The following is a 25,739-nucleotide window of genomic DNA, read 5'->3' on the forward strand; positions in this document are numbered from 1 at the left end:
GGCAAGTTCCCATCTTCGGAGTTCTGATAGGTTGGTGTCAGCGGGCTTTTGCCAACACTATTTGGTTTTCGTGTTGGACCATGTGACAAAGAGAATGATGTGGGGATGGAAGAAAGGTGCACAATGGGGTATGTGGGATAGGCTCGAAGATCTAGATTTCGCAAACGACATCTGCTTAATGGCACAATGATTATATATATGTGTGTGTGTGTGTGTGTGTGTGTGTGTGTGTGTGTGTGTGTGTGTGTGTGTGTGTGTGTGTGTGACACCTGAGGTGCTGAAAACAGACTTGAACACCACTGTTGAGTTACTGTACATTCTCTTACAGAAGATATGGAGAGAGGAGAAACTGCCAACAGATTGGAAATGGGGTATTATCATGAAAATACCCAAAAAAGGAGACGTTACTAACAGCAACAACTGACAGGGCATTACCCTATTGTCAGTATCGAGTAAAGTACTTTCGAGGATCATTTTAAACCACACTAAGGATTCTATGGAAGCACAGCTGAGGAGACAGAGCACGTGGGTTTTAGAAAACATCGAAACTGTGTTGTTATCAATACTCTTAGAATTATCCTGGAACAAAGGGTAGAGTGACAACACACCCTCTACCATAGCTTCATTGACTTTCAAAAGGCTTTCGACTCTATCAATCAAAGAGTCACGTGGGATATACTTGCAAAATAAGGCAGTCTAACGAAGATTATTAACATCATCAAGGAAATGTATGAAGACTATGAACGCCAAGTACTACATAATGGAGAACTAACAGAGCATTTCCAAGTTAATTCAGGAGTATGACAAGAGTGTATTCTTTCGTCAACACTATTTGGTTTTCGTGTTGGACCATGCGATAAAGAGAATGATGTGGGGAGACAAAGAGAATGATGTGGGGACGGAAGAAAGGTGCGCAATGGGGGATGTGGGATAGGCTCGAAGATCTAGATTTCGCAGACGACATCTGCTTAATGGCACAACGATATCGAGACATCGAAGAGAAACTGGCCACGTTACGGAGAGAGGCAGAAGTTGCAAGCCTCAAGATAAATGTTTGCAAAATCAAAGCAATGCAGATAAATTCGACCATCACAACTAGGCTGGTCATTAATGGAGAGGACGTAGAACAGGTCCAATATTTCCTCTATCTCAGAAGTATAGTCAAGACTACAGGAGGCGCTGAGGACGATGCCCGTAGTCACATCTGCAAAGCATATGGTGCGTTTGTACAATTGTACCCTGTTTGGAGAAATAGGAACATATCAAAGAAGACCAAACTCCGGCTTTTCATAGCAATGTGAAGGCTGTTCTGTTGTATGGTTGCAAAACTTGGAAGGTGACTGACAACATCAAAAACCAGCTCCAAGTTTTTATCAACCGCTGTCTTCAGCTTATTTTAAATTTGAGATGGCCAGATGTAATGACAAATGAAGATGTTTGGAGGGAGACAAATCAGCAACCAATCAATATAAAAATCAAGGAAAGAAAATGGAACTGGATTGGGCATACATTGAGAAAACCAGATGGAGTCGTTGAAAGGGTGACTTTGGACTGGAACTCTCAAGGAGTTAGAAAATTTGGTCATCCCAAACAGACCTGGAAAAGGACAATCAAGAGAGAAGCTGCAGAGGATGGGAAAACCTAGAGTGAAGAGACGAGACTTGCTAGAAATCGTACCAGATGGAGGAATTTTGTCATGGCCCTATGTTCCAGAGGGAATAACAGCAACTACATCAGTCAGTCAAGTCAGTCCAACAACAAGTGTCAGCGTGTGAACCATTCAACGAAACATCATCTTGATGTGGGCTTTTGAAGCCAAAGCCACTACCCATGATGACTGCACGGCACAAAGCTTTACTCCTTGCCTGGGCCCGTCAACACCAACATTGGACTGTTAATGATTGGAAACATGTTTCCTGCTCGGATGAGTCTTGTTTCAAATTGTTTGGAGCAGATGGACATGTATGGGTATGGAGACAACCTTAAGAATCAATGGACCCTGCATGTCAGCAGGCTCTGTTCAAGCTGGTAGAGACTGTAGTGATGTGGGGCATGTGCAGTTGGAGTGATATGGGACCTCTGATATGTCTAGATACGACTCTGATAGGTGACATATATGTAAGCATCCTGTCTGATCACCTGTATGCATTTGTGTGCATTGTGCATTCCGACGGACTGGGGCAATACCAGCAGGAAAATGCGACATCCCACATGTCCAGAATTGCTACAGAGTGGCTCTAGGAATACTCTTCTGAGTTTAAATACTTCTGCTGGCCACCAAATTACCCAGATGTGAATATTACTGAACATATCTGGAATGCCTTGGAACATGCTGTTCAGAAGGATATCCACCCCTCGTAGTCTTAGGGATTTATGGACAGCCCTGCAGGATTCAAGGTTTCAATTCCTTCCAGCACTACTTCAGACATTACTTGAGTCCATGTCACGTCATGTTGCAGCACTTCTGTGTGCCCTTGGGAGCTGCTCTACACGATATTAGGCAGGTGTATCGGTTTCTTTGGCTCTTCAGTATACTATCACAGTAAGGATCGTATCCAGAAAATGTGACAGATGTAGTTAACATATAACAAAACTATTCGATGATGAACTGTTTTGGTTCAGAATATGTTGAATGCCATCACACATTTTCATCTAATAGGTATGCAAAGAAACCATTCCTTCAGAAGCATGCAGTTTTGTTCCAATTAACTTGCAGTTTCTAGACGGTAGTATAACACATGCACCTGTAACTACACAAACCAGTATATCTACCTACTTCTCTCAAAAATAAAGATATATATCGAATATCTCTATGATGATTTCACTAACTGCGGCACATACAGATGGAAATACTTCTGATGTCAGGCATCTTAAATAACCGTAAAAAAGTTCCAATCAAAATTGTACAACGAAGCATGGGGTGTACTAAAGACAATGCAGACAGTAACGATTATCCTGCAACAACTATAAGAAAAACTAATCTCAATTGGAAGATTGGGTTGAACATCGTCGTGCTTTACTACACAAGGTCCTACTGGAGATAGTATGGATATTGTCCTCAAACTGACATAACTATCCGGTTATAGAATGATCTTAAGTGAAATGTTGAGTCTAGGATCTGGTACATTTTGGATTTTTTCTCATTTACAAATCACTGCTGAGGACAGCAGGTGTTACAAGTGACAGAAAAAATACATGGAGTGATTGGGGATCGAATCCCAACTTCTGTATTTGTCATCTTACTGTTACGCACTCGGCCACCAAACCAACACAATTGCTGGATTCTAATAATGTTCATCACAGTGACTCTGTATGGCTGTTGCTTTTCATTAAACTCTGCACAGCTGATTCTGAGACAAAATCCAATACTATAAGTTATACTTCAGGAGGCAAAAGATTCCCCCACCCACTTTGTTGACTTACCCCTACATTCTGTAGTTAACTCAGATAAAAGACACAAGAATAACTGTAAAATTTAAATTTCAATAAATCAAGGAAGTATTACTACCTGTGCTACTTGGTCCTGAGAATAATTTGAATACGGGTGTTGCTCAAGGTATGCAAGATGTTGTGCCTGTGTCATAATCTGTCCTCTCTTCTTGGCTTCCTGCTGACTGGTGACGGGGGAGTAGACAGCATCATAGTGAAGCATTGTTATCATTTCACTTTTGATCAGCTCTTCAGCCTGAAAATTTATGCTATTATACAATCATCTTGAAGAAACTTTATTCCTTAAACTATTACATACACCTTACTGAAACACTTTTAACAAGGAGATACTCATTTGACACAACATAGTTTTATGGAAGGTTTTCACTTGGATGAGGTCAGAATCTTTAATTCTGTAGACATGGTGTACTGCCAGAATTGGAAACAACATAGTTATAACATGTTATAACTTCACCATAAATGCTTTTACAGTTACACTCAATAGATAATCAAATACAGTGTAAGCGAAACACGTTCAGCTTATGGTTTGCTAGTAACAGTGGCCATCATCACAAACAAAAAGAAACATCATACTTCAACAAATTCCAAACAACCCAGTCTTTTAACTTTTTATGTCTGGCAGACTGACTGTCACTTGCGATAGTAATACTTTTGTTTGCTTACTGCACCTGTTAGCTTTAAAGAGGAGCTAATATGGAAGAGCTAAGTGATGTGTAAGAGAAAGTCTGCTCTCGTAACCTATGACCAACAGTAAAATTGAAATAGGAAATAAAGATCAGAGATCAAAGCCTATGACTGATGAAGAAAAGATGAAAGTCAGAAAGCAATGAGCAAAAGTTTACAGAAAACTGTGAAAGTACATAATAAAAAGAATGAACATTGGAAGGAAAACAATCCAGTCTGTTTCTCACCAAATATCCGCATTATTGCATAGGAAATAACAACAGATGAGTGACAAGCCTATTACCAGGAATAATTTTAAGATAAACAACTTACCCCACAAAACTCTAAAAGATGATGCATAACCACAAATTTTATTACAACACCGAGTCCACACATGTGATGAGACTTCATAATTCACAGAACTTTCACCTACTGTATGATAATAAAAAGTTGACATTTGCTTATGACCTCAAAGATATTTGCTCCAGGAGACACATGGCTACAGATAGGTTTATTTAATGTACTACTTAAAAATATTTCTGGGGATGACCCCTGCCAGAATGTGTCAAGTTCAAAAATGTGTCTGAAATACAAAAGGCAATTCTTGATATAACCATTCTTCCTCAGAAATATTACAGATCAAAAAAGATCTCTTTGTCTGCTTCATAGGCTACAATAACGTGCTTCTCTGAAATCAAATTCAATGAGAATAGCAGTACAGAGGGCACCACTGGAAGAGAAAACATGCCACAGTCAACTCAAACTACGTCAGATAGATGGTGCAGCCACCGTATATCAAAGTTAAATCATGTCACTCCTGTTGTTCAACTTCTTCTTGGACAATACTCAACAGACCATCTCAAAACGCCATTTTTTTAAACTTAATGTCTCCCTCCAAAATACAATAAGGTATTCAATTAATAATCCCATAACGTGCAACACTTGTGAAGAACTTCCAAAATTATCAAAATGATTTAATAAATCAACTCACTGTCAAATTCTGTGGAGTTAAATTTAAGTATTCAGTTGAAATCTCTGAAAAAAATTTTAGTTTTTACAACATGTCCCAGAAAATCTAGGAGCAGAAACACCAGTTGAATGTGAAAACAAAGATAAAAGATCACCAAATATGAATATGCTGCTGCAAAAATAGTCTTAAATACTGAGTAAAAACAGGAAATGCATTCCAATTTCACTTGAATAATTCTTTTAAAAGAAATTAAATAATGCACCTCGAAAACAAGTTAAGTGAATTACCTACAGATTTTAGAAATGTGAATTCATTCATAATGTTATCTCTTTGTATAGATAATGAAGTTTATAAATGAGCTTTGGTAGAGGAAGGACTACTTTTAATGTTCAAGCAAATACACACACACACACACACACACACACACACACACACACACAAAACACTGGAACAAGTACCACTAACTCAATCTGATACCGTACAGAAAGACTGAAAGCAGGAATGGCACAGCAATTCCTATACTTGGATATCATAAAGTAATCAGTGTCTGCCGAACCATCCATATTTTGGAGAAAACAAATGCAGCTGCAGTTCCATACCTGAATTTGGCAAAGTATTTCAGTTCCTTTTCAGTCATTATTTACAATCATCTATAACTTAAGATATTTTAAGATACATTTCAACACAACTTACAGAAGAAAAACTTCACTAATGAAACAGCCCTAACACTGGAGCACAGGTGGCAGAAAAACATACCGATGCTTGCAGATCCTCACGCTATGGTGCTTGGAGATGAATGGAATAAAGAAACAGACATGGTGCGGCAAGATAGGAAATCATATGATAAACCATGTCGGCCCTTGAGCAATAGGTATGATGGTGAGGTATTACAGAGAAATGACATGTTGTGCATCGTCATGTTTTTGCAGCATAAAGACTGTTACATAACAGTTCGGTGTGCAACCGCATAAAATCAGCTTCTTCTTCTGGAGTGTTAGTCACCTCGGCTCACTCTGAAGATAGCTGGACGGTATTCAGCCAAAGTATTAGAAGAAGAAGCTGAATTTATGTGGCTGCACGCCCAAAATTTTATGGAACAGAAATAGCATGTTGTTATTCATACTGAAGGTATCGTATTTAATTTGTCTGCTCTATACTAAAATTGAATTGCTTATCACACAATTCTGACAGTATGAAATGTTACGGGGCTACAAAAATTAAAAAAGATATGATCCCTACTGAGAATGTTGTGACATCCATGTTAGAACGAGCTTGGGCACCGAATCCTTTTGTTTAGGAACACATGAGGAAAATCTGGAACAATATGAACAAGTATAAAGTGCTAACCTATATGGTGATATGACATCCCACGGTCCAGATTAGGCAAACTACAAATTCTTAAATATTTTTCCACAATACTGAGCAATTATATTTGTCATATGTACAAGAAACTCTACTGAAAGTCAAGGAATAATGCTATTACAAAGAAAAACTATTATCTGTAAGATAGGTATTATTATTGTCTTTGTTCTTTTTGGTATGGGAGGGGGGGGGGGGGGGGGGAGGGGGAAATGCGACACACTCTTGCTTGTTCTTGTTTGGATACGATGCCATTTTGTGCAATCAACATAATAAGCTGTGGACATGTTTTATTATTTGAGCAGTGAGATCCAATATACGAGGGTTATTCCAAAAGTAAGGTCCGATTGATTGCCAAATTGAAACCACAGTGAACATCAGAAATGTTTTACTTGTAACAATTAGCTACACCTTTCAGCTACTTCTCTACGCAGTCGCCGTTCTGACTTAAGACTTTTGTCATAGCGTTGTACCAACTTTTCAATAGCCTCATCATAGAAGGCAGCCGCCAGTGCTTTCCGCCAATTCTCCACGCTGGCCTACACCTCGTTGTCTGTGTCAAAATGTTGTCTTCAAAGACAGCGGTTCATGTGACCAGAGATGAAACTCAGGGGGAGACAATTGCGGACTGTATTGTGGGTAATCTCACATTTCCATTTGAAAACGATGCAGGAGCATCTTCATTGCCCCTGCAGAATGCGGCTGAGAATTGTCGTGAAGACGAAACAGCACGACAGTTATGTAATGTTGGCTGCATAGCTTCAGGCGAAATTTCTCACCAGGCCCTCGTACTTGGCGGCAGACACTATTTTCTAGACATCTTTACGCACTCACTGCGAGCTCAGAAATGAGAAGAGCGACGTGATGCTAACTGGGGTTATACTAGAGACACTACCCAACACATCTGTGCAAAGCTTTATCGGATTTTCATAGTCGTTTCCATTTCGCGACCGATCGGACCTTACTTTTGGAATAACCCTCGTATGTATAAAATATCGCTGTTAATTTTAACCATAACCTGCACCACATATCCCATTTGCTTATTCCATCATTTTTAAAAGAATTTCAGACGCTGCGCCAGTAGCAAGCTGAACATTGCTAGGCGGCGACAACTGGCTGCCATTAAGCGGCAATTTCAAATTATTGTAAGTATTATCCTGTTCCTTCCACAGGTGATGCTGGAGATCGGCGATATTATTTATTCCATCTATGATCTTTAGGAAACTGGCATTTTCAAACTACTTGACGATTTATTCACACAATTTATGTTACACAGACTTGGCCTGCATTAAGATGTAATTAAATCACACATAGGTCCTTACGTATTGAAAACGGTGAAATACTTTTTTGGTATGTGTCTACAGGTTATAACAATCAGCTGTTTTTGAGCATGGATTTGTCTAAATGATTTCAATAATTATTCAGGATCCCACACAACATTATATTGTCAGTAAAATCTATGAACGATCAGTGCCTTTGCATATCTTTGCAGTGGAACCCAAAATCAAATTAAAAATATCAATACAAACTAAATTAAATAAAATAAAGAAAACAAACACATTAATAGGTTATAGATAGATACATGACAGTGAGTAGCAATCTATTCTTCTCACAAGTAAAATAAGGGAAAAGCAGAGACTCATCTCACTAAAGCAAGCACGTACATTTGGGTGTCGTGTGTGTGTGTGTGTGTGTGTGTGTGTGTGAGTGAGAGAGAGAGAGAGAGAGAGAGAGAGAGCTTGAAAGCTAGTGTTATTACGCGTTGCTGCATCACACACTAGTCTTCACAGGTAAGTGGTGGTCTGTCCCTCATTTCACGTACTTTTCCATCTAGGAACATTGCTGTTATCCTTTTCATACAGTTGTTACACACAACACACACACACACACACACACACACACACACACACACACCTGGTGAGACATAGCACAGTTCCACTCACCTTTTGTAACTCTGTGAGAGGTGGGTCAGTGTGAGGCGGTCTTAACACCGCTGTGTTTATTTCTTGAGGACGAGGTAAGTCCCTCTGTACAGCCTGAGATCGTGCACGCATTTCTTCCTCACCTACCACACAAGATCCACTATTAGCTTTAATTTCATTAGCAAATGCATTAATATCAGGAAATATTCATTAGTTATCCTTAGATAAAAAATTAATTCTGAACTTACGTTTGGCCTGCAACTCAGCTGCATACCGAGCATCAACATCTGCCTGGTCTTCGATTGAATTTGTTGCTTCTGGTGCAACTTCATGCTCCTCTTCTTCAGGCACAACAATTTCATAGTCATTGCGTGGTGCAGGGAGTGACCCCAAACTCTGCCGAAGTTGCTCCTTCAGCTGAACAAGCAGCGTAATTTCACCTACAGGATGCTTTTACATATCTCACGCAAACAAAACTTTTACTAAACTATGAGCAGAAACAAGTTCAGAGTGGAAAAGCTTCGACAAAAACATAAATTCTTATAATAAATATATATCTCCTACCACAATATTTACATGTAGTTTTGGTACTGGATCTTTAATGATTTCTGAGACAAAGACTATCCCATTGACTTGTAATAAAAAACTAGGAAATTTTTCCTCTTCTCTTCTCTTCTTGTGCAGTTTATTTTTGAATGTGGCTTTAATTCCTTGTACCACAAATTAAATTTTTATCACCATCAATTAATACAACTCTTGATTTTAGGCTTTAATTCTTGATTCTCATCTGTTCACGCATTTCCAAAACAGAGATGCAATAACAGTATTCAATCAATTCCATTCTAGCAAGTTTCAACAATGTGTGACTATTCGACGTGGTGGAAGAACTTACACTACTGCACTTTATGAGGTATTCAGTCACTGTTACCCATGCAGCTGAAGTAGGTGAATTTCAATGTGAGCTTTATTAAATTTTCAAAGTGACTGAATAAACGTCAGTATCTGGAGTAATTTCCACCATATACTTTGCACAATCCAATGAACATCGAGGATGTCTTCATCTCCTACCACAACATTAAGTGAACTTTTGGTACGATCTGTAGTTATTAAGTTGAGAATCTTCATCTCAAGGTGCTCACAGGCATTGGACACCCTTCTATCTAACCCAGAAGGCTCAGCACTTGGAAATAAAGTGTGCACGCTGTTCACTGCACATGAATACACAATCAGTCTTGAAGAAAGTAGGAACAGTAGCTGTAAACTAACAAAGGATTATGCTATACTGAGCACCCTGAAGAAAGTGGTTCAATGATTGTCTGTATCAGCTCTTGTAGCATAATGTGAATGTGCCGTACCACACAAAAAACATTAATGTTTCTAGAAAAGTACTGAATTCAGACATTTACATATTCAGCTTAAACCCAGATCTGGTTTTATATGGTTTCTGTCTCTTCCCAAAAATGCCAGTATTGTTTTGAGGCACCTGCAGCAGTATGTTGCCTTATTAAGTGTATTGTAAATATGCTCACAAGGAAACTTATTCCATAACCTTTACAAAAGCTTGAGGCCTTCCCAAATTGTGATGCCATGGGCAGTGTCCACAGCTGCATTAGTTTGCATACAGGTTTCAATACAAACAATTCATTTGAAGCTGTACAAGTAATATACAGACATCACATCAGAATGAATGTTTTACATTCTCACATTGTAGTGCTCAATCCATAAAATTGCTCAATATCAGCCATAACCAAACTTTAGTCTGCTCACCGGTGTAATATTTTCGCTGTAAACCATTTGATCATCTTCAGGGTGCGCTGGAATGACAATGTTTCTGAACTGCTCTGAAGATGGCAAAATTATTTATAGGCGAAATATTAGCAGCAGACATGGTTTGGTTTTTCATTAGCGAAATCAAGCCAACAATGATGCAAAACTACTGAAATGTGTCATAACAGGTTGACAAAACACGGGTGTAGGTGTATGACGTCGAAATTAAAGGCTCAATCGTCCCAGTGAAGGCATTCTGGATCATCAAGACTGAAAAAAGTTCAGCAAGTGTGATTGAATGTGAAGGTTCTGCTCAATGATTTCTTTCACTTTAACAGCACAATGCATCATGAGTAAAAGGTCAAACAATCAATCACGAGTTCTACCTGAAAGTTTAATGCTGTTTGAGGGAAGCAATCCAAAAATACGCCAGGATTTGTGAGAAACAATTCATGGCTTTTGTGTCATGATAGTGCATCTGCTTACAGTTCATTTCTTGTTTGTGAATGTTTGATGAAAAACAACACTGTTATGATGCCCCAACCTCCATATTCACCAGATATGGTCCCATGTGACTTCCTTATGTTTCCAAAAATAAAGAGAACCTTAAAGAGCCATCATTTTACAAGCTTGGAAGAGGTTAAAAGCACATCGCTGAAAGAGGTGGGGGCTATAATATCTAAGGGGGGACTGCTTTGAAGGAGATAACATTGATGTAGATGAGCAGATAAAATTATTTCAAAAAAATGAAAATTCTTGATACTTTTTGAACACACCTCTGATACATGGTACTTACTTGAATTAAGGAAAACGTGGAAGGGAGGACCCACCAATATAAAATTCTTTTCACACAACCTGTTTATTTAACAATACATAACCATAAAATTTTCTTTAACAAAATAAACAAATTTACAAAATTCTTTTGACCTTAAACCTTAAGTTGAACAAGCTTTTGCAAAAGAAATCTGGAGTGCTGTATAGCAAAACAGCAAACAATATGACAATGATTACAAGACGGCCGGACCTGCAGCCCGCCCGTTATCGAGTGAAACAGTGGTGTTTTCTACCGCGCTGAACACAATCTGTCTTATTAAATGCCCTTCTGCAACACATAAAAACTATATAAGCACCATTGATGAGAAGAGTGATTCAACAGATGATGTAGCTTTTAATTTAAAAGCTGTATGTCGAAAGGGTCAGAGTTACGATGCACACCTGTGCTTAAAGGTTAAATAGATTAGGAAACAATATGACAATGATAAGGCTCACTTCAAAGCAACCAACTTCTTAATTTCAATTGGCAACCATGGTGTGACTGGATCCCATCTGATCCCCTCTGACAATTTCATTTTGACTAAAGCCCTGGTGACAGTTGGCTGTTGATATTTTCAAAGTTAACTCTGATTGTCAGTTATTAATGCTGCTCTCAAGGAACATCTTAAAACATTGTTCAAACAACTTTCGGGCTTGCAGCCGGTCGTCATTCAATACTTCGCACGATATTTCAACTGGGCACCTGCCAGTCATCTTCAGGTGAGCCGTCGCAGACTGGCGAAAACGTCCCCCGTTCCGCAATATATAGCATACTGTAACTATAAGAAGAATATAATAATTCCAATCCCAAAGAAAGCAGGTGTTGACAGATGTGAAAATTACCAAATTATCAGTTTAATAAGTCATAGCTGCAAAATACTAACACGAATTCTTTACAGACGAATGGAAAAACTAGTAGAAGCCAACCTCGGGGAAGATCAGTTTGGATTCAGTAGAAACACTGGAACACGTGAGGCAATACTGACCTTACGACTTATCTTAGAAGAAAGATTAAGGAAAGGCAAACCTACGTTTCTAGCATTTGTAGACTTAGAGAAAGCGTTTGACAATGTTGACTGGAATACTCTCTTTCAAATTCTAAAGGTGGCAGGGGTAAAATACAGGGAGCGAAAGGCTATTTACAATTTGTACAGAAACCAGATGGCAGTTATAAGAGTCGAGGGACATGAAAGGGAAGCAGTGGTTGGGAAGGGAGTAAGACAAGGTTGTAGCCTCTCCCCGATGTTGTTCAATCTGTATATTGAGCAAGCAGTAAAGGAAACAAAAGAAAAATTCGGAGTAGGTATTAAAATTCATGGAGAAGAAATAAAAACTTTGAGGTTCGCCGATGACATTGTAATTCTGTCAGAGACAGCAAAGGACTTGGAAGAGCAGTTGAATGGAATGGACAGTGTCTTGAAAAGAGGATATAAGATGAACATCAACAAAAGCAAAACAAGGATAATGGAATGTAGTCTAATTAAGTCGGGTGATGCTGAGGGAATTAGATTAGGAAATGAGACACTTAAAGTAGTAAAGGAGTTTTGCTATTTGTGGAGCAAAATAACTGATGATGGTCGAAGTAGAGAGGATATAAAATGTAGACTGGCAATGGCAAGGAAAGCGTTTCTGAAGAAGAGAAATTTGTTAACATCGAGTATAGATTTAAGTGTCAGGAAGTCATTTCTGAAAGTATTTGTATGGAGTGTAGCCATGTATGGAAGTGAAACATGGACGATAAATAGTTTGGACAAGAAGAGAATAGAAGCTTTCGAAATGTGGTGCTACAGAAGAATGCTGAAGATTAGATGGGTAGATCACATAACTAATGAGGAAGTATTGAATAGGATTGGGGAGAAGAGAAGTTTGTGGCACAACTTGACCAGAAGAAGGGATCGGTTGGTAGGACATGTTCTGAGGCCTCAAGGGATCACCAATTTAGTATTGGAGGAGAGTGTGGAGGGTAAAAATCGTAGAGGGAGACCAAGAGATGAACACACTAAGCAGATTCAGAAGGATGTAGGTTGCACTAGGTACTGGGAGGTGAAAAAGCTTGCACAGGATAGAGTAGCATGGAGAGCTGCATCAAACCAGTCTCAGGACTGAAGACCACAACAACAACAACTGTAACTATTCTGCGCATGCGTCGAAAACTTGATAGTTGAACCACACTGCCCGCCGGCAGCGCCCTCGCTGGTGGAATAGCGGAACTCAGTCGCCTTCTGCGTTGCTGTTTGCCACGGCCATCGACACACTCTGTCGTCTTCGATTTGAGCAAATCGTGGAGATGATGGGATTCCATGCACTGTCCAGCTGGTAGCCGCTGTCATGGTTTAACAGATTTTCCGCCAGTCATATTTCTACAGATTTCTAAGTATTGAACGATGACTGGCTGCAAGCCCAAAATTTGTTTGAACAGTCAATTTGCCAGGAAAATTTTAAAATTCACATCTTAAAACATTACTTGTGGACACTTATTACAAGAGAATTCACTCGGCAGAACCACAAGATCCCGCTAAAATACACCAATAATGATCCGGTCTTTCAAACACAGCAACGTACAGCTTAATACAACAGGTTGTTCAGATTATAGCTAATGACTGAGAAATGCAATTACAATCAAAGAATTGAACCAGTTAACATCTAAATCTAACCAAAAGGTCTCTCTTTTGTTTAACAGCAACCTGTGCCTTAGTACAACTGTTCCGGCTGTATTTACGACCAGGAGCTGAATCATTAGAACATAATGATTGGGTACAAACCAGAAAGGAAAGGCAATGTAATAGTGGGACAAATTTTCAAATGATAATTAGTGTCTTAGTGCAATACTAAGGCCTATATTTATGACCAAAGAGCCGACCGAGTAAAACTCTGAGGGTCGGGTACAAACCAGAAAATAATAAGGAGGGCACACAGACAATGACACAAATCACCATGAGGATTACAAAATGTAACTCCCCTTTGTCAGCAAGCAGTTCCATGGATCCATGGTGCGTCACAGTGGTTGCTAGTGGTGCTGATGAAACCCATGTAGAAAGGACAGCCAGGCCATGAGCGGTCGTCCAACACGAATGTGTCCAACCAATCGGCGGTATGTTGGTCTGCTGCTTGTAGTCAACACTGACCACGGTGAAGTACACCAGTATCTTTGCTCTGCGCAGGCCCTCCTTGGGCAGCTGATGGCTTTGGCCGCTCAGACCTCGTGACCAACTCTTGTTTGCGATGCTACCACCAATCCCCAAACCTTGTGCTTCCATCTTGGGCCAGCGAACCCCGTATATATATCGGCAAGCAAAGACTTTCTAAGGACACAATCCACAGATACCATCTCTTCCTCACAGATATTGGCAATGGGGCCACAAGATAGATAGTCGATACTACACCTGAGCCAGTGGCGCCAGACAGAAGAGTCTACTAACTCAAAGGCTCATCTTCGTATGAAGCCAAGACATTGTTAGCAAAAATCTTTAAAAGTTCTTGACTGATTTACTTTAAATTTTTACAACATATTCCAATAAACATTCAGTCAGAAGTGTAGGCTATATATTAAAAAAAATATTGTACAGGTTTTCTGTTAACAATGACTGCAAGAAAGAAAATGCTGTGCTCTGCTGTCCTGTGAAAATATATAGTTTTGATTTCTTTGATACAGTAAGTTATAACTACGATACCATGCCATTAAACTATTAGAGCATTTTTTCTCATTATATCATATTAAATAAAATTTTATATACATAAATGTGCTGTTTTGTTTTCTTCCTCACATTCAGTTTTAACGGAAAACAAGAAATGACTTATGATTAGAATATTACTATGGACTATGAATTGTCTGAATCTTTGTGATCCTACCTATTCACTGATTAAAACTGTGTTAAATACTGTCATTGAAGCTACTATTCTCACAGATCCAGCAACTCAAGAAGTCTCTCTCATACCCCATACTCCAATGATCCCAACTAACTTACCCATTTATTTTAAGCAATTGTAATTCCCAATCCATGTTTCATTTTCAATAACAATAAACACAGCCCCAAGGTCAGAGAGGGGGGGAAGAGGAGATGGACAGAGAGGGGGGGGGGGGGGGAGGAAGAGATGAACACAGAGAAGAGGGGGATTAGGATGTATATCCAGTTCCATACATATTTAGCAATTGCAAAGCTTGCCAGGTTTGCTAGTATACATACACATGAGTCCTCACACATACTTGTAACTCGAGTACCCACTCTCCTTTCTGTGCGCCTGACAACAACAGAGTCAAGTGACAATTTTTCGGTTAAATGGAATAATGGCGAGACTCATGAGTTACCCTAAGCATTTGGAGATGGCTATTTTGCAGATGATGTCATAGTACACATTGGCGAGCTTAAAGTTAGTATATGGAACCCATTTCTAATCTCTAGTTATGTATATAATTCAATCATTATGTGACATTATTCACTGTAAAATCCCAAATGAATTGTCTCCATTTAAAATGGAGCAAAAATGCTCCAAAACCCATCTGCAAACTAAACATATTTAGTTACCCCTTGTGCATATCTCTACTAAACGGTTTGAGATGAAAGCATACAATCAGTGAAGGGGAGCGAGTTGGGCACGGGGAAGGGAGGAGGGAGGGAGGGATTGGGGGTGAACAACTGTGAGACAATCATTTTTTACAGTATTGAAGCAGTTGCCTCACAAATGAGTTGCATATTCCTGATCTCTGTTCTTTGCATAAATGTTCAAACTACCACAATACTTAAATATACTATTCTAGCATGTAGCTGAATGTCAACGTTCCTCATTTGTCCTACACATTCATCTCTCAAATCTTTGTAGGTTAAAGAAGTAATCTGTCGTTTTTTTCTCAAGGACATCTGCCTCACATGATGACAGAGCGTACTATTTTATTAGTGTAAGCACAAGAACTTTGGACAAGGCATTTCACCAGCTCCTTACGCAAATTTTCACTGAGGTTAAAGAAGCTTAACATAAAGCAATTTTACTTTACAATTCGACAAGCATAGTACATTACAGTTTGCTCTCGCATGCAAGTGTCAAAGTTGTTGACACTTGCATATGAGAGGAAACTGTAATGCACGCTGCGGGCAACAGAACTTTCTCAATTGACATACCTGCCTTTGATAGTCACGGAAGGCCTGTGGTGTATCCCCAACATCCAAACCATCCTCTGGGTTAATACTGAGTTTGTCACGAACTGGTGTAGGGTTGGTTCGTGAACTCCCTAAGAGAGCAACTTCTGAACGTGGTGTGTTGAAACCCCCAGTTACAGATCCTGGAGTATGAACTGTTACAAAGATACTCTACATTAAACACAAGCTTGCTTACTAATTATTAGTTGATAAAAATATTGTGTGTATGTGTGGGGGGGGGGGGGAGGTCTTTTTTTCTTTCTTCATGCATTACTCGTTAATATTTTAGTATTTTATATGAAATAAAACAAGCAAACTCAACAAAATAGTTTCCTGCTTCTCTTCAATACTTGTAATAATAGGTACTGCAGATGTTGCTATGCTAAGTCATTTCTTTTATTTCCCTTTACCATGATTTCCTTAACTCAAAGTCAAGATAAGAACATAGTTCCATAAAACAGAATTTTCTTCCAATGTTACTATCTGCAGGAAATATCTGTGTTTAATATTTGCCAATGCTACCTTCTTTATGTGTGAATGGAAAGACTTATAAGAGAAAATTACTTATGACAGTATTTTGTACAGTTTTGTGTGTTGATATATCTGTTTAAAAACAATAATAGTTTTTCATACTTCATAAAAATTACTGCTTTGTTCCTCAATAAAAGTGTGATATTCACATTCAAACAGGAAAAGCAGATGCCCTATGACTATCACATTACCTCACCCCGCTACCTTCCAAAGCACCTGCAATCCAAGGCAGTAAAAATGAAAAAAACTTACTCCAGTTTGCAGGTGCAGTTAATGTCAATGGGCCTGCAGTCTTTAAAACTCATTTTCTATCCGGTTTCTGACCGCAAAAAGTGTCAGCAATGTTCTTACTTTTGGGTGGGTCCCTGATTTGTTTGGGTACTGGGAACAGTGGGAGGATGACACAATGCTAAGACAGAGGTAAGGAGTAATAAAAACATAAGATACGTTCTGAAATCAGAATTGAGTAGAATATGAGGCCTGTTCAAAAATTTTCAGAACATTCGCAACTTTGCACCAATCGTGTGTTGGAGAGAAATGCACTCTTCGACATCTACTGAAGGGTTTCATGTCAGGAGTGTCAACAAAATTGTGCATGCCAATCGAAGACAGACTGTCCAAGAGACTGCAGAAGAATGTAATGTTTCAGTTGGATCACGTCATGAAATCCTAACACAGCATCTTGGAACGCACCTTGTTGCCACCTAGTTCGTCCCACGGCTCACAAGTCAAGACCAGAAAGACCGTCACCTTGCAATATGTAAAGAGCTCGTACTGTCTCACTCGCCATGCTCTCCAGACCTGGTCCCTGCAGACTTTTATTTATTTCCAAAGTTGAAAATCCCTTTGAAAGGACAAAGATTTGCAATTATAAATGGGATAGAAGAACATTCACAGACAGTGCTTCACACAATCCAGTAAGAGGCGTAACGAGACTGCTTCCACAAGCTGAGATGGCATTGGGAGTGGAGTATCAATTATGGAGATATTTTGAAGGAGACCATGCACAATAAGTAAGAGTTAAGCACAGAAAAAATTTTTGGACAGAGTTCTGGAATTTTTTGAACACATCTCGTACATTATTGAGCCAAGGGCAGCCTTCACTGCTGTTACGCAATGATAAGCAGTAGAGAAGATGTATTGAATCATATCATAGTTAGATACACAGGTCGACAATCAAATCAGAGGAAATGCTGAACTATGAAAAGCAGACCAAGGTGACAAAGGACAATCTTACCACAGGGTTGGTACTGTAGGTTTGAAATTGTAGTGTGAGCCACTCGAGCTTGGCAAGCGATCGAGTCAGCGAGTGAACTCCAACAACATTGCTGTGATTTGTTGAACGTAATGACCTGCTAACCTGCTACTACTGCATGGTGGTAAGTGCCTATAGCAAGACATGGTCATGAACAGTGACAAGGTGTAGCTACTCGTCCTTCTTAAAGCTCAAATTGATTAAGGCAAACATGACAACAGTCAGTCCTTTTATGAGCCGACTGGCACCACAGTCTGGCAGTCTGTTTTTTTTTTAAAAAAAAAGAGCCTGTGAACTGCGTGAAGGCCAACGGACCAACCCTGCATCCTGAGACATGGCAATTGATCACATCCTTTTTCAGGTATAAGTTTCCTACATTGGCACAGACCCAACCATTGAAATGTGTGTTTTCACTGTATCATGCCCCATATGAAGAAGAATATGACTGCTGACGACATGAGCAGTTTCTAACAGCTGCTATCATTTGAGTACGTCCTCTCAAAATGACAGCAGCCAGAAACTTTCCAAATTTCAGTTCCTCAATACGCTAGTAATCATTATCATACAGTTACTTTTCTCTTCGAAGTTTTGTTAATGGTTTAAATCAGAACTGAATTTTTAGGTAACTTGAAATAAGTTGATAGGGAAATTATGCATACATCAGAAGGTTGTTCATTGGCAAAGGGTACTGAACCTGTCTCCTGACTGAGTGAAAATAAATCCCACTCACCTCTTACTTTGTTTGCGAATGCCCACAGGTGTGTCTCTGCATCTAGTTGTGTCGTGGGAAGGCTCATACTACATGGTGTTACACCACATCCTTTTGAATTCCCCTACAATTCTACTGATGTACAAAAATTTGATTCAAGCTGGAAGTTTTCTTTTACATTAAACACACTAGAAACCACTTGCGCTATTAATTCCATAAGAGATCAGCTTGCATCATGCACCAAAAAAGTATAGAATGAGTAAGTTACTCAGAGTTAGAATATCTAGAAAAAGAGAAGACAATATTGTGAAAAGGATAGATTGCTGCTCAATCTATCGAGGAGATGTTAACTTGCACACAGGCAAAAGATAAAGACTGCAGAACAAGTAAGCTTTCGGTCAAAAGGCCTCCTCCTAAAGTAGACAAAACACACACACACACACACACACACACACACACACACACACACACACAAAACACATTCACATAAATATAATGCAACACACACATAACCACTGTCTCTGGCCACCAAAAACAGACTGTGGGCAACTATGCATGACTGGAGAAGCAATCTGGGTGGTGGGGCTATGTTGGAGGCTGGGACAGTGAGAGGGAGGGATGGCAGTGTAGGGTGTGAGAAACAGTAAAGGGCAAGGGATGCTTGTGGGAGCGTACAGGGCCATGGTGGGGAGAGGGCAGGGCAGCTAGGTGCTCTCAGGAGGTTAGACAGATGGCAGAGGAGGGGGGGGGGGGGTCATGGGGGTTAGTTGGGAGAGGGATAAGAGGGGGGGGGGGGGGGGGAGTGGAAAAGTAAAGAAGTAAAACGACTGTGGGCGTGTTGGTGGAATAGAAAGCTGTGTAGTGCTGGAGTGGGAAAGGGGATTACTGGGTGAAGGATAGTGACTAACAAACATTGAGACCAGGGGTATTATGAGAACATAGGGATATTTTGTAAGGAGAGTTCCCACTTGCACAACTCTGAAAAGCTGGTGTTAGTAGGAAGGAACCAGATTGTACAGGATGTGAATCAGTCATTGAAGTGAAGAATGCCATGTTGGATAGTGTGTTCAGCATCTGAGCAGTCAGGTGTTTCTTGGCCACAGCTTGTAGGTAGCCATTCATGCAGGTACACAGCGTGTCGTTTGTCATGCCCATGTAGAATGCACTACAGTGGTTGCTGCTTAGTTTGTAGACCACATGACTGCTTTCACAAGTATTCCTACCTTTGATGGTATAGGTGATGCTTGTGATCAGACTGGAGTAGATGTATGGGGCAGGTATTGCATCTTGGTCTATCACAGCAGTACGAACCATGACTTATGGCGTTTTGGAGCAAGCTTTGTGTGGAGATGGGCAAGGATACTGTGTAGGCTCAGAGGGCCGCAGATTACCACTGTGGAAGAGGTGGGAATGACAGTGTTTAGGACATTCCTCATTTCAGGGCACAATGAGAGGTAGCTGAAACCCTGGCGGAGAATGTGATTCAACTGCTCCAGTTCTGGTTGGTACTGAGTCATGAGGGGAATACTCCTCTGTGGCCAGACAGTAGGTCTTTGAGAGTTACAGTAGGTCTTTGAGAGTTGGTGGGTGATGAGAGATAAGGCATGGGAGATTTGTTTCTGTATGGGGTTGGGAGGTCTTAGAAGACCTCAGAGAGACCCCTGGTATATTTCAGCAGGGACTGCTCGTCACTACAGATGCAATGTACACAGGCAGCTAGGTTGTACGGAAGTGACTTCTTGGTATGGAAATGGTGGCAGAGCCATCTTTGAGGTGGAGGTCAACACCAAAGAAGGTGGCTTGTTGGGTTGAGGAGGACTAGGTGAAGAGAGAGAGAGAGAGAGAGAGAGAGAGAGAGAAGGTGTTGAGGTTCTGGAGGAGCATGGATAGGGTACCCTCACCCTTGATATGGATCATGAAGATGTCACTAATGAATCTGAACCAGGTGAGGGATTTGGGATTTTGGATGGTTAAGAAGGATTCCTTTAGGATGGCCCACGAGCAGGTTGGCATGGATGGTGCCAGATGTAATTGTGTGTGAGGATATAGTTGCTCATGGTGACCAGGAAGGAGGTTGTAGGTTTGAAATCCATGGGTGTTGGGAAAGGTAGTGTTCAGCAGTGGCAAGGTCATGGGCATTGGGAACGTCGGTGTAATGGGAGGTTGCATCAACTGGTATGAGCAAGGCACCATGTGGTAAAGGAACGGGAACTGTTGAGAGTTGGTAGAGAAAATGTTTAGTGTCTTTTCATATAAGAGGGAATGTTGCTGGTAGTAAGCTGAAGACTTTGGTCTACCAGAGCAGAGATTCTCTTGGGGGAAGGAGGGGGGAGGGGGGGGGAGGGGGGGGCATGTTGAGAGAGTTCGGGAATGATGGTGAGGCAAGGTACAAGGTTAAGAAATTCCGGTAAGTTAGCAGGAATGAATAGGTGGCAGTGGGGGTAAATCACAGTAGGATGGAGGAGTGAGATGAGTCTGGCAGGGTTCAACATTGGCTTTGGGTTGAGTCCGATTGGTAGGCTTGATGACGAAAAAGTGTTTCCACAATAGGAACCAGGAGAAGGAGAGAACATCTGTAGTTAAGTCCAGCATACTGAATTCTGAGTGGGGCAAATGGTATGGCCTTTGATGAGGACTAATACTTCTGTGGGACTAAGGCTTTTGGACTAAAGTTCCATGATTGTTTTTTGGGTTTGTTCAGTTTCTGGATTCTCTATGGTGGTGGGAGGATACGGTGAATGTAGTACATTTGTGGGGCTGTGTTTGTAAGCTATGAGGGGATGTTTGGGAGGTTTGGAGGCTGCTGTACAGGAGATAGAGAGTAGGTGCACAGATTGGAGAGTTTTTTTATATTGTGGTGTTCACGTTGTTCTAGTTCCTGGAGAGCAAAAGTTTCAATGTGACAGACAGGATACAGGAATTTGAGATTGCAGTGCAGGAGCATTTTACAGACTGAGAGGAGACATTGTATGGATGTTTTGGGCTAATTTGTATGGTTTTACAGGATCCAGATCGCACAGGCTGTGAAGCAATCATTTGGTGAGAGCTAAGGACTGATGGAATCTAAATACCTGAAGCTTATTATGGAAAGAGGAGTTGCAGCCAGACATGAGTTATTTGGTGGTAAGGCCATTTGGAGGGATTGCACAAGCCAATCAATAATGCAGGAACTGGAAAAGAGAAGCTAATGTAGATCTAAACTTAAAACAATAAATGAATAATGCTTTTTAAATGCCTGTGATGCATTGATTACAACAAAATGTCACTTTCACATGTCAAATCTAGAGAGACAACAGAAAAAACAAATTTCTTTAGGCTTCCTGTGACTTAAATATTTCCATGACTTATCAATAGTTGCAATATCTGGATAGTAAATAAAGGGTGAAAAATACAGAAAGAGTGAAGAAAGAGAAACAGTACAATTTCTAATTCCCTAAATGAAGAAAGCCTCGAAGAAAAGCTAAGAGGCAATGGAATAAACCAACATAAAAGGCATCAAACAAGGCTCCACTCTCTCTCTCTCTCTCTCTCTCTCTCTCTCTCTCTCTCTCTCTCCTTCTCTCTCTTCCACACCAACAACCAGCTTATGTAGAGATAACAGAGTGGCACTGTCATCACTGGCACTCCTTGAAGACCGATAAGTGAACACTGTGATCAAACCAGAAGTGTTATGGATAATGTGATATACCAAAGTACAAGAAGAAGACTTGGTGAAAGCACAGCATTTAGTGCAGTTCTGAGGGGCAAACATCAGTTTGTCAGAGTCAGTGTGTCATGATGCCCCAAGTAGTTATTACACTGTTGAAATAACAACATGTTGCTCAACAGGTGGACATATAAAACGCTGGTATCTCCTGATTGGATCAGCTAACTAACTAAAGCATTTGCACAATTTTCTTTCCAAAGCTGACCAAGGCTAATAAAGCATTTCATTTTTCTTGGAGGAACTTCAAAAACAATGCAATAGAGCTCTGTAATGATTTCCTGAGAGCACTTTGCTGGGGTGTATTGGCAGACAATATTTCTAAATTAGTGAATTGTGACATCACAAAGGAGCACAACACTGATTCAGTAAAGTTAAAAAGGAATCTTCAGTCCTACGTTGTCCTGATGTTGGTGCTGTAGTCAGTAGCCAAAAGACAGGTTTGATGCAGCTACCTATGCTGGTTACCTTGTGCAATTCCTTTGCTATTGTCAAAACTACTGAATGTTACATGTAGTTGAACCTGCTTACTTTAGTCAAGCCTTGGCCTCCTTCCATAATTTTTACCCCCTTACACTTCCTTCCATTACCATGTGAACTACTATTCATTGCCTCTAGATGTGACTTGCCAACCTATCATTTAATTTAATCAAGGTGTGCTATAAAGTTCTCTTGTCCCCAATTCTATCCGGTACCTCTCTGACAGGTACTCAATCTTCCACATCACAACATTTCAAAAAATTCTGCTCTCATATTGTCTGTACTGTACCATTCATTGTCCACATTTCATTATAATATACTCCCACACTCCACAACACCTACACCTATCAGACATCAGCAAATAGACCTTTGTAAATAGTGAGATCAAGTAGTGCACCTCAGGCCTGTGATTCTGCATCATGTCCATCCCTAAGGCATATATGTCACATTTTGAGCAGTGTAATGTGGAGTGCCACATGGGACTAAGAGCCATCTGAAGGACCCTTCATGTTCGGCAGTACCTTGACTGCATCCTCCAGCTCTTCACTGACATGTCAGTCAATATTTCATACTTCAGGATGACAATGGGCACTACATATGGCTTCCTAACCACCTTGTCTACACTGCACGTAGAACATGCATGGAATGGTTGGCAATGGCTGCAGAGGTGAACTGAATTGTGAATTCCTGAGACATCCTGAGAGTGAAAGTGCACTAGTGGAGGAACCTGCCTCACCTCCGCTACTGACTTTGATACGGCTGCTGCCACTCCACAACCTTGATAGCATGTCATAAAGACTGAAATAATGTTGCATCATATTAGATGGCAGAACATTATATTGAGTCAAGGGGCAAACAATATACTGTACAGTTCAATGTAATAACATTTCAAGCAGTGCAAAAGAGATCAGTCAGCATTCTTTTCATTAGTATTTTATTCATGATGAATTTTGTTGAATTCTGTGTCTATTTTTCATTTAATGATTGTTGACAGAGAGTGCAATCAGCCTTAAACACTTTTTAAAGCTTTGATTTCGTTGCGATTACAAGTTTTCAGTTCCTAAGTGCATCTCCATAAAATAAGGTTAAGGCAACCAGTCACCTATAGCAGACTGATGTGTGGTGCACAGAGAAACATAACAAGAAACAGCATTTACAGAATTTCTAGAATACAGTATCAACTGTATAAAGTGGACTGCATGCTTTCACTAACGTACCCTAGATACCATAATTGCAATCAAAACAGTGAAAAATTGGCTTCTTTATAACCAGTAACAAATGTAAAGAATTCAAGGTGTTCTATGTGAATAACAATAGCTCTTTATTTTATACCTGGTAATGTGGTAATGAAATCAGCAACTGACTCAGAGAATCTCAATGATTAAATCAGATTCAAGGGGAACAGGAGCTATTATGACTCTCACAAAACATTAACTGATGCTGTAGATATGTAGTGAAACCTCAATTTGTAAAAAATGCTCGCCATCACAGGTACATAAAAGTAGCAAAACTTCAAAACTTGGTAACATATTAAAATATTGTGCTGAGTGTAAATGCAAACCTGGACACTCGCTTGTAACAGTGAGTAAGAGGATTGCCTGTGTCAGGAACACACAGTTTTAATATATAAGTGAGTTTCACAACAATATAACTATTCTGCAGGATATGAGATTCATTCTAAAAACAGAGCTTTAACTGCTTAAAAATGATCTGGCACCACTGAACTTCTTTCAAGGATTTTTTTTTTTTAAATTCACAAATACAAAAAGACATCAACAGGAGCTATGAACCCCAACAAGACAATTATCTCTCAAAGACATTCAAATAAAAAATGACTCTGTTATCCACTGAGATATCATAAATTTTTAGGAGCTGCACAAATACTAAATTACAAATATGTGAGACTAAATAAGTTATGACAAATAATGCTTAAGATAGTCTTCTTCATTGTAAATCAAAATAATGCTACCTCTCAAACAAGTAACAGACATTTATTTCCTTACCATCACTACGCTGGCTACGAAATGGAGTGGCTAGAACAGTGTTAGGTGTCTGAACAACTTCCCTCTGGGGAGTGATACCACTGAAGTCAGAACTGTGGAGTGGGGTGTTGAGGCCACCCTTCAGCGGTGTATCGACATGTGTGAGAGCCATCATATTCTGTGCCTCCTGCAGGACTCTGTCTGTGGCAGGTGCCGGTGTGCGCGGAGTCCGAGCTGCACCTGCAGGTGTCAGTGAGTAGTCGGCCAGCAGGGCATCAGATGGCTGCTGCCCACTTTCTGTCGCCACTTCACGTGCCGTCTCACTTGCTCGGCCTAATTTCACCACTTGCTGCAGCTCCTACAGAAAAGAACACAATATGCAGTTCATTACTAAAACTGGAAAGTGTTATCTGGAAAACAAAGTAAATTCTGAACAAATATTTCCAACACGGTCAAGAATCATCATTTATTTTACACTGCTTCAAACAAAAATCATTAGAAATTCATTCTGATTACCTCATTAATTATGTGAGCAAATAATGGCATAGAAGGAAAGACAGCTGCAAAGAAATCCAAAGAAAACAAAACACTGGCAATGATGCAACAGTTATACACTGAAGAGCCAAGAAATTGGTACACCCACATAATATCGTATAGGGCCCCTGCGAGCACACGGAAGTGCCGCAACACTATGTGGCATGGACTCAACTAATACCTGAAGTAGTGCTGGAGGGAAATGTCGCCATGAATCCTGCAGGATTGTCCATAAATCCAAAAGAGTACGAGGGGGGGGAGGAGATATCGCTTCTGAACGCACGTTGCAAGGCATCCCAGATATGCTCAATAATGTTCATGTCTGTGGAGTTTGGTGGCCAGTGGAAATGTTTAAACTCCAGAAAGTGTTATTGGAGCCACTCTGTAGCAATTTTGAATGTGTCAGGTGTCGCATTGTCCTGCTGCAATTGTCCAAGTCTGTTGGAATGCACAATGGACATAAAAGGAT

General features: G+C 40.1%; 1 protein-coding gene across 1 annotated transcript in view; it reads right to left on the bottom strand.

The window, feature by feature from the left end:
- The window catches only part of LOC124798045 (cell division cycle 5-like protein), a 98,345-nt gene that overhangs the window by 15,079 nt on the left and 57,527 nt on the right, over positions 1-25,739 (bottom strand). The window contains exons 7-11 of the mRNA XM_047261270.1: positions 24,758-25,094; positions 16,059-16,231; positions 8,613-8,781; positions 8,386-8,507; positions 3,509-3,685 (exon numbers count right to left, since the gene is read on the bottom strand). Of these exons, the coding sequence (XP_047117226.1) occupies positions 3,509-3,685; positions 8,386-8,507; positions 8,613-8,781; positions 16,059-16,231; positions 24,758-25,094 (978 nt within the window). The remainder of the gene's footprint in view (positions 1-3,508; positions 3,686-8,385; positions 8,508-8,612; positions 8,782-16,058; positions 16,232-24,757; positions 25,095-25,739) is intronic.

Source organism: Schistocerca piceifrons, chromosome 1, assembly GCF_021461385.2.
Source record: "Schistocerca piceifrons isolate TAMUIC-IGC-003096 chromosome 1, iqSchPice1.1, whole genome shotgun sequence".
Lineage (NCBI taxonomy): Eukaryota > Metazoa > Arthropoda > Insecta > Orthoptera > Acrididae > Schistocerca > Schistocerca piceifrons.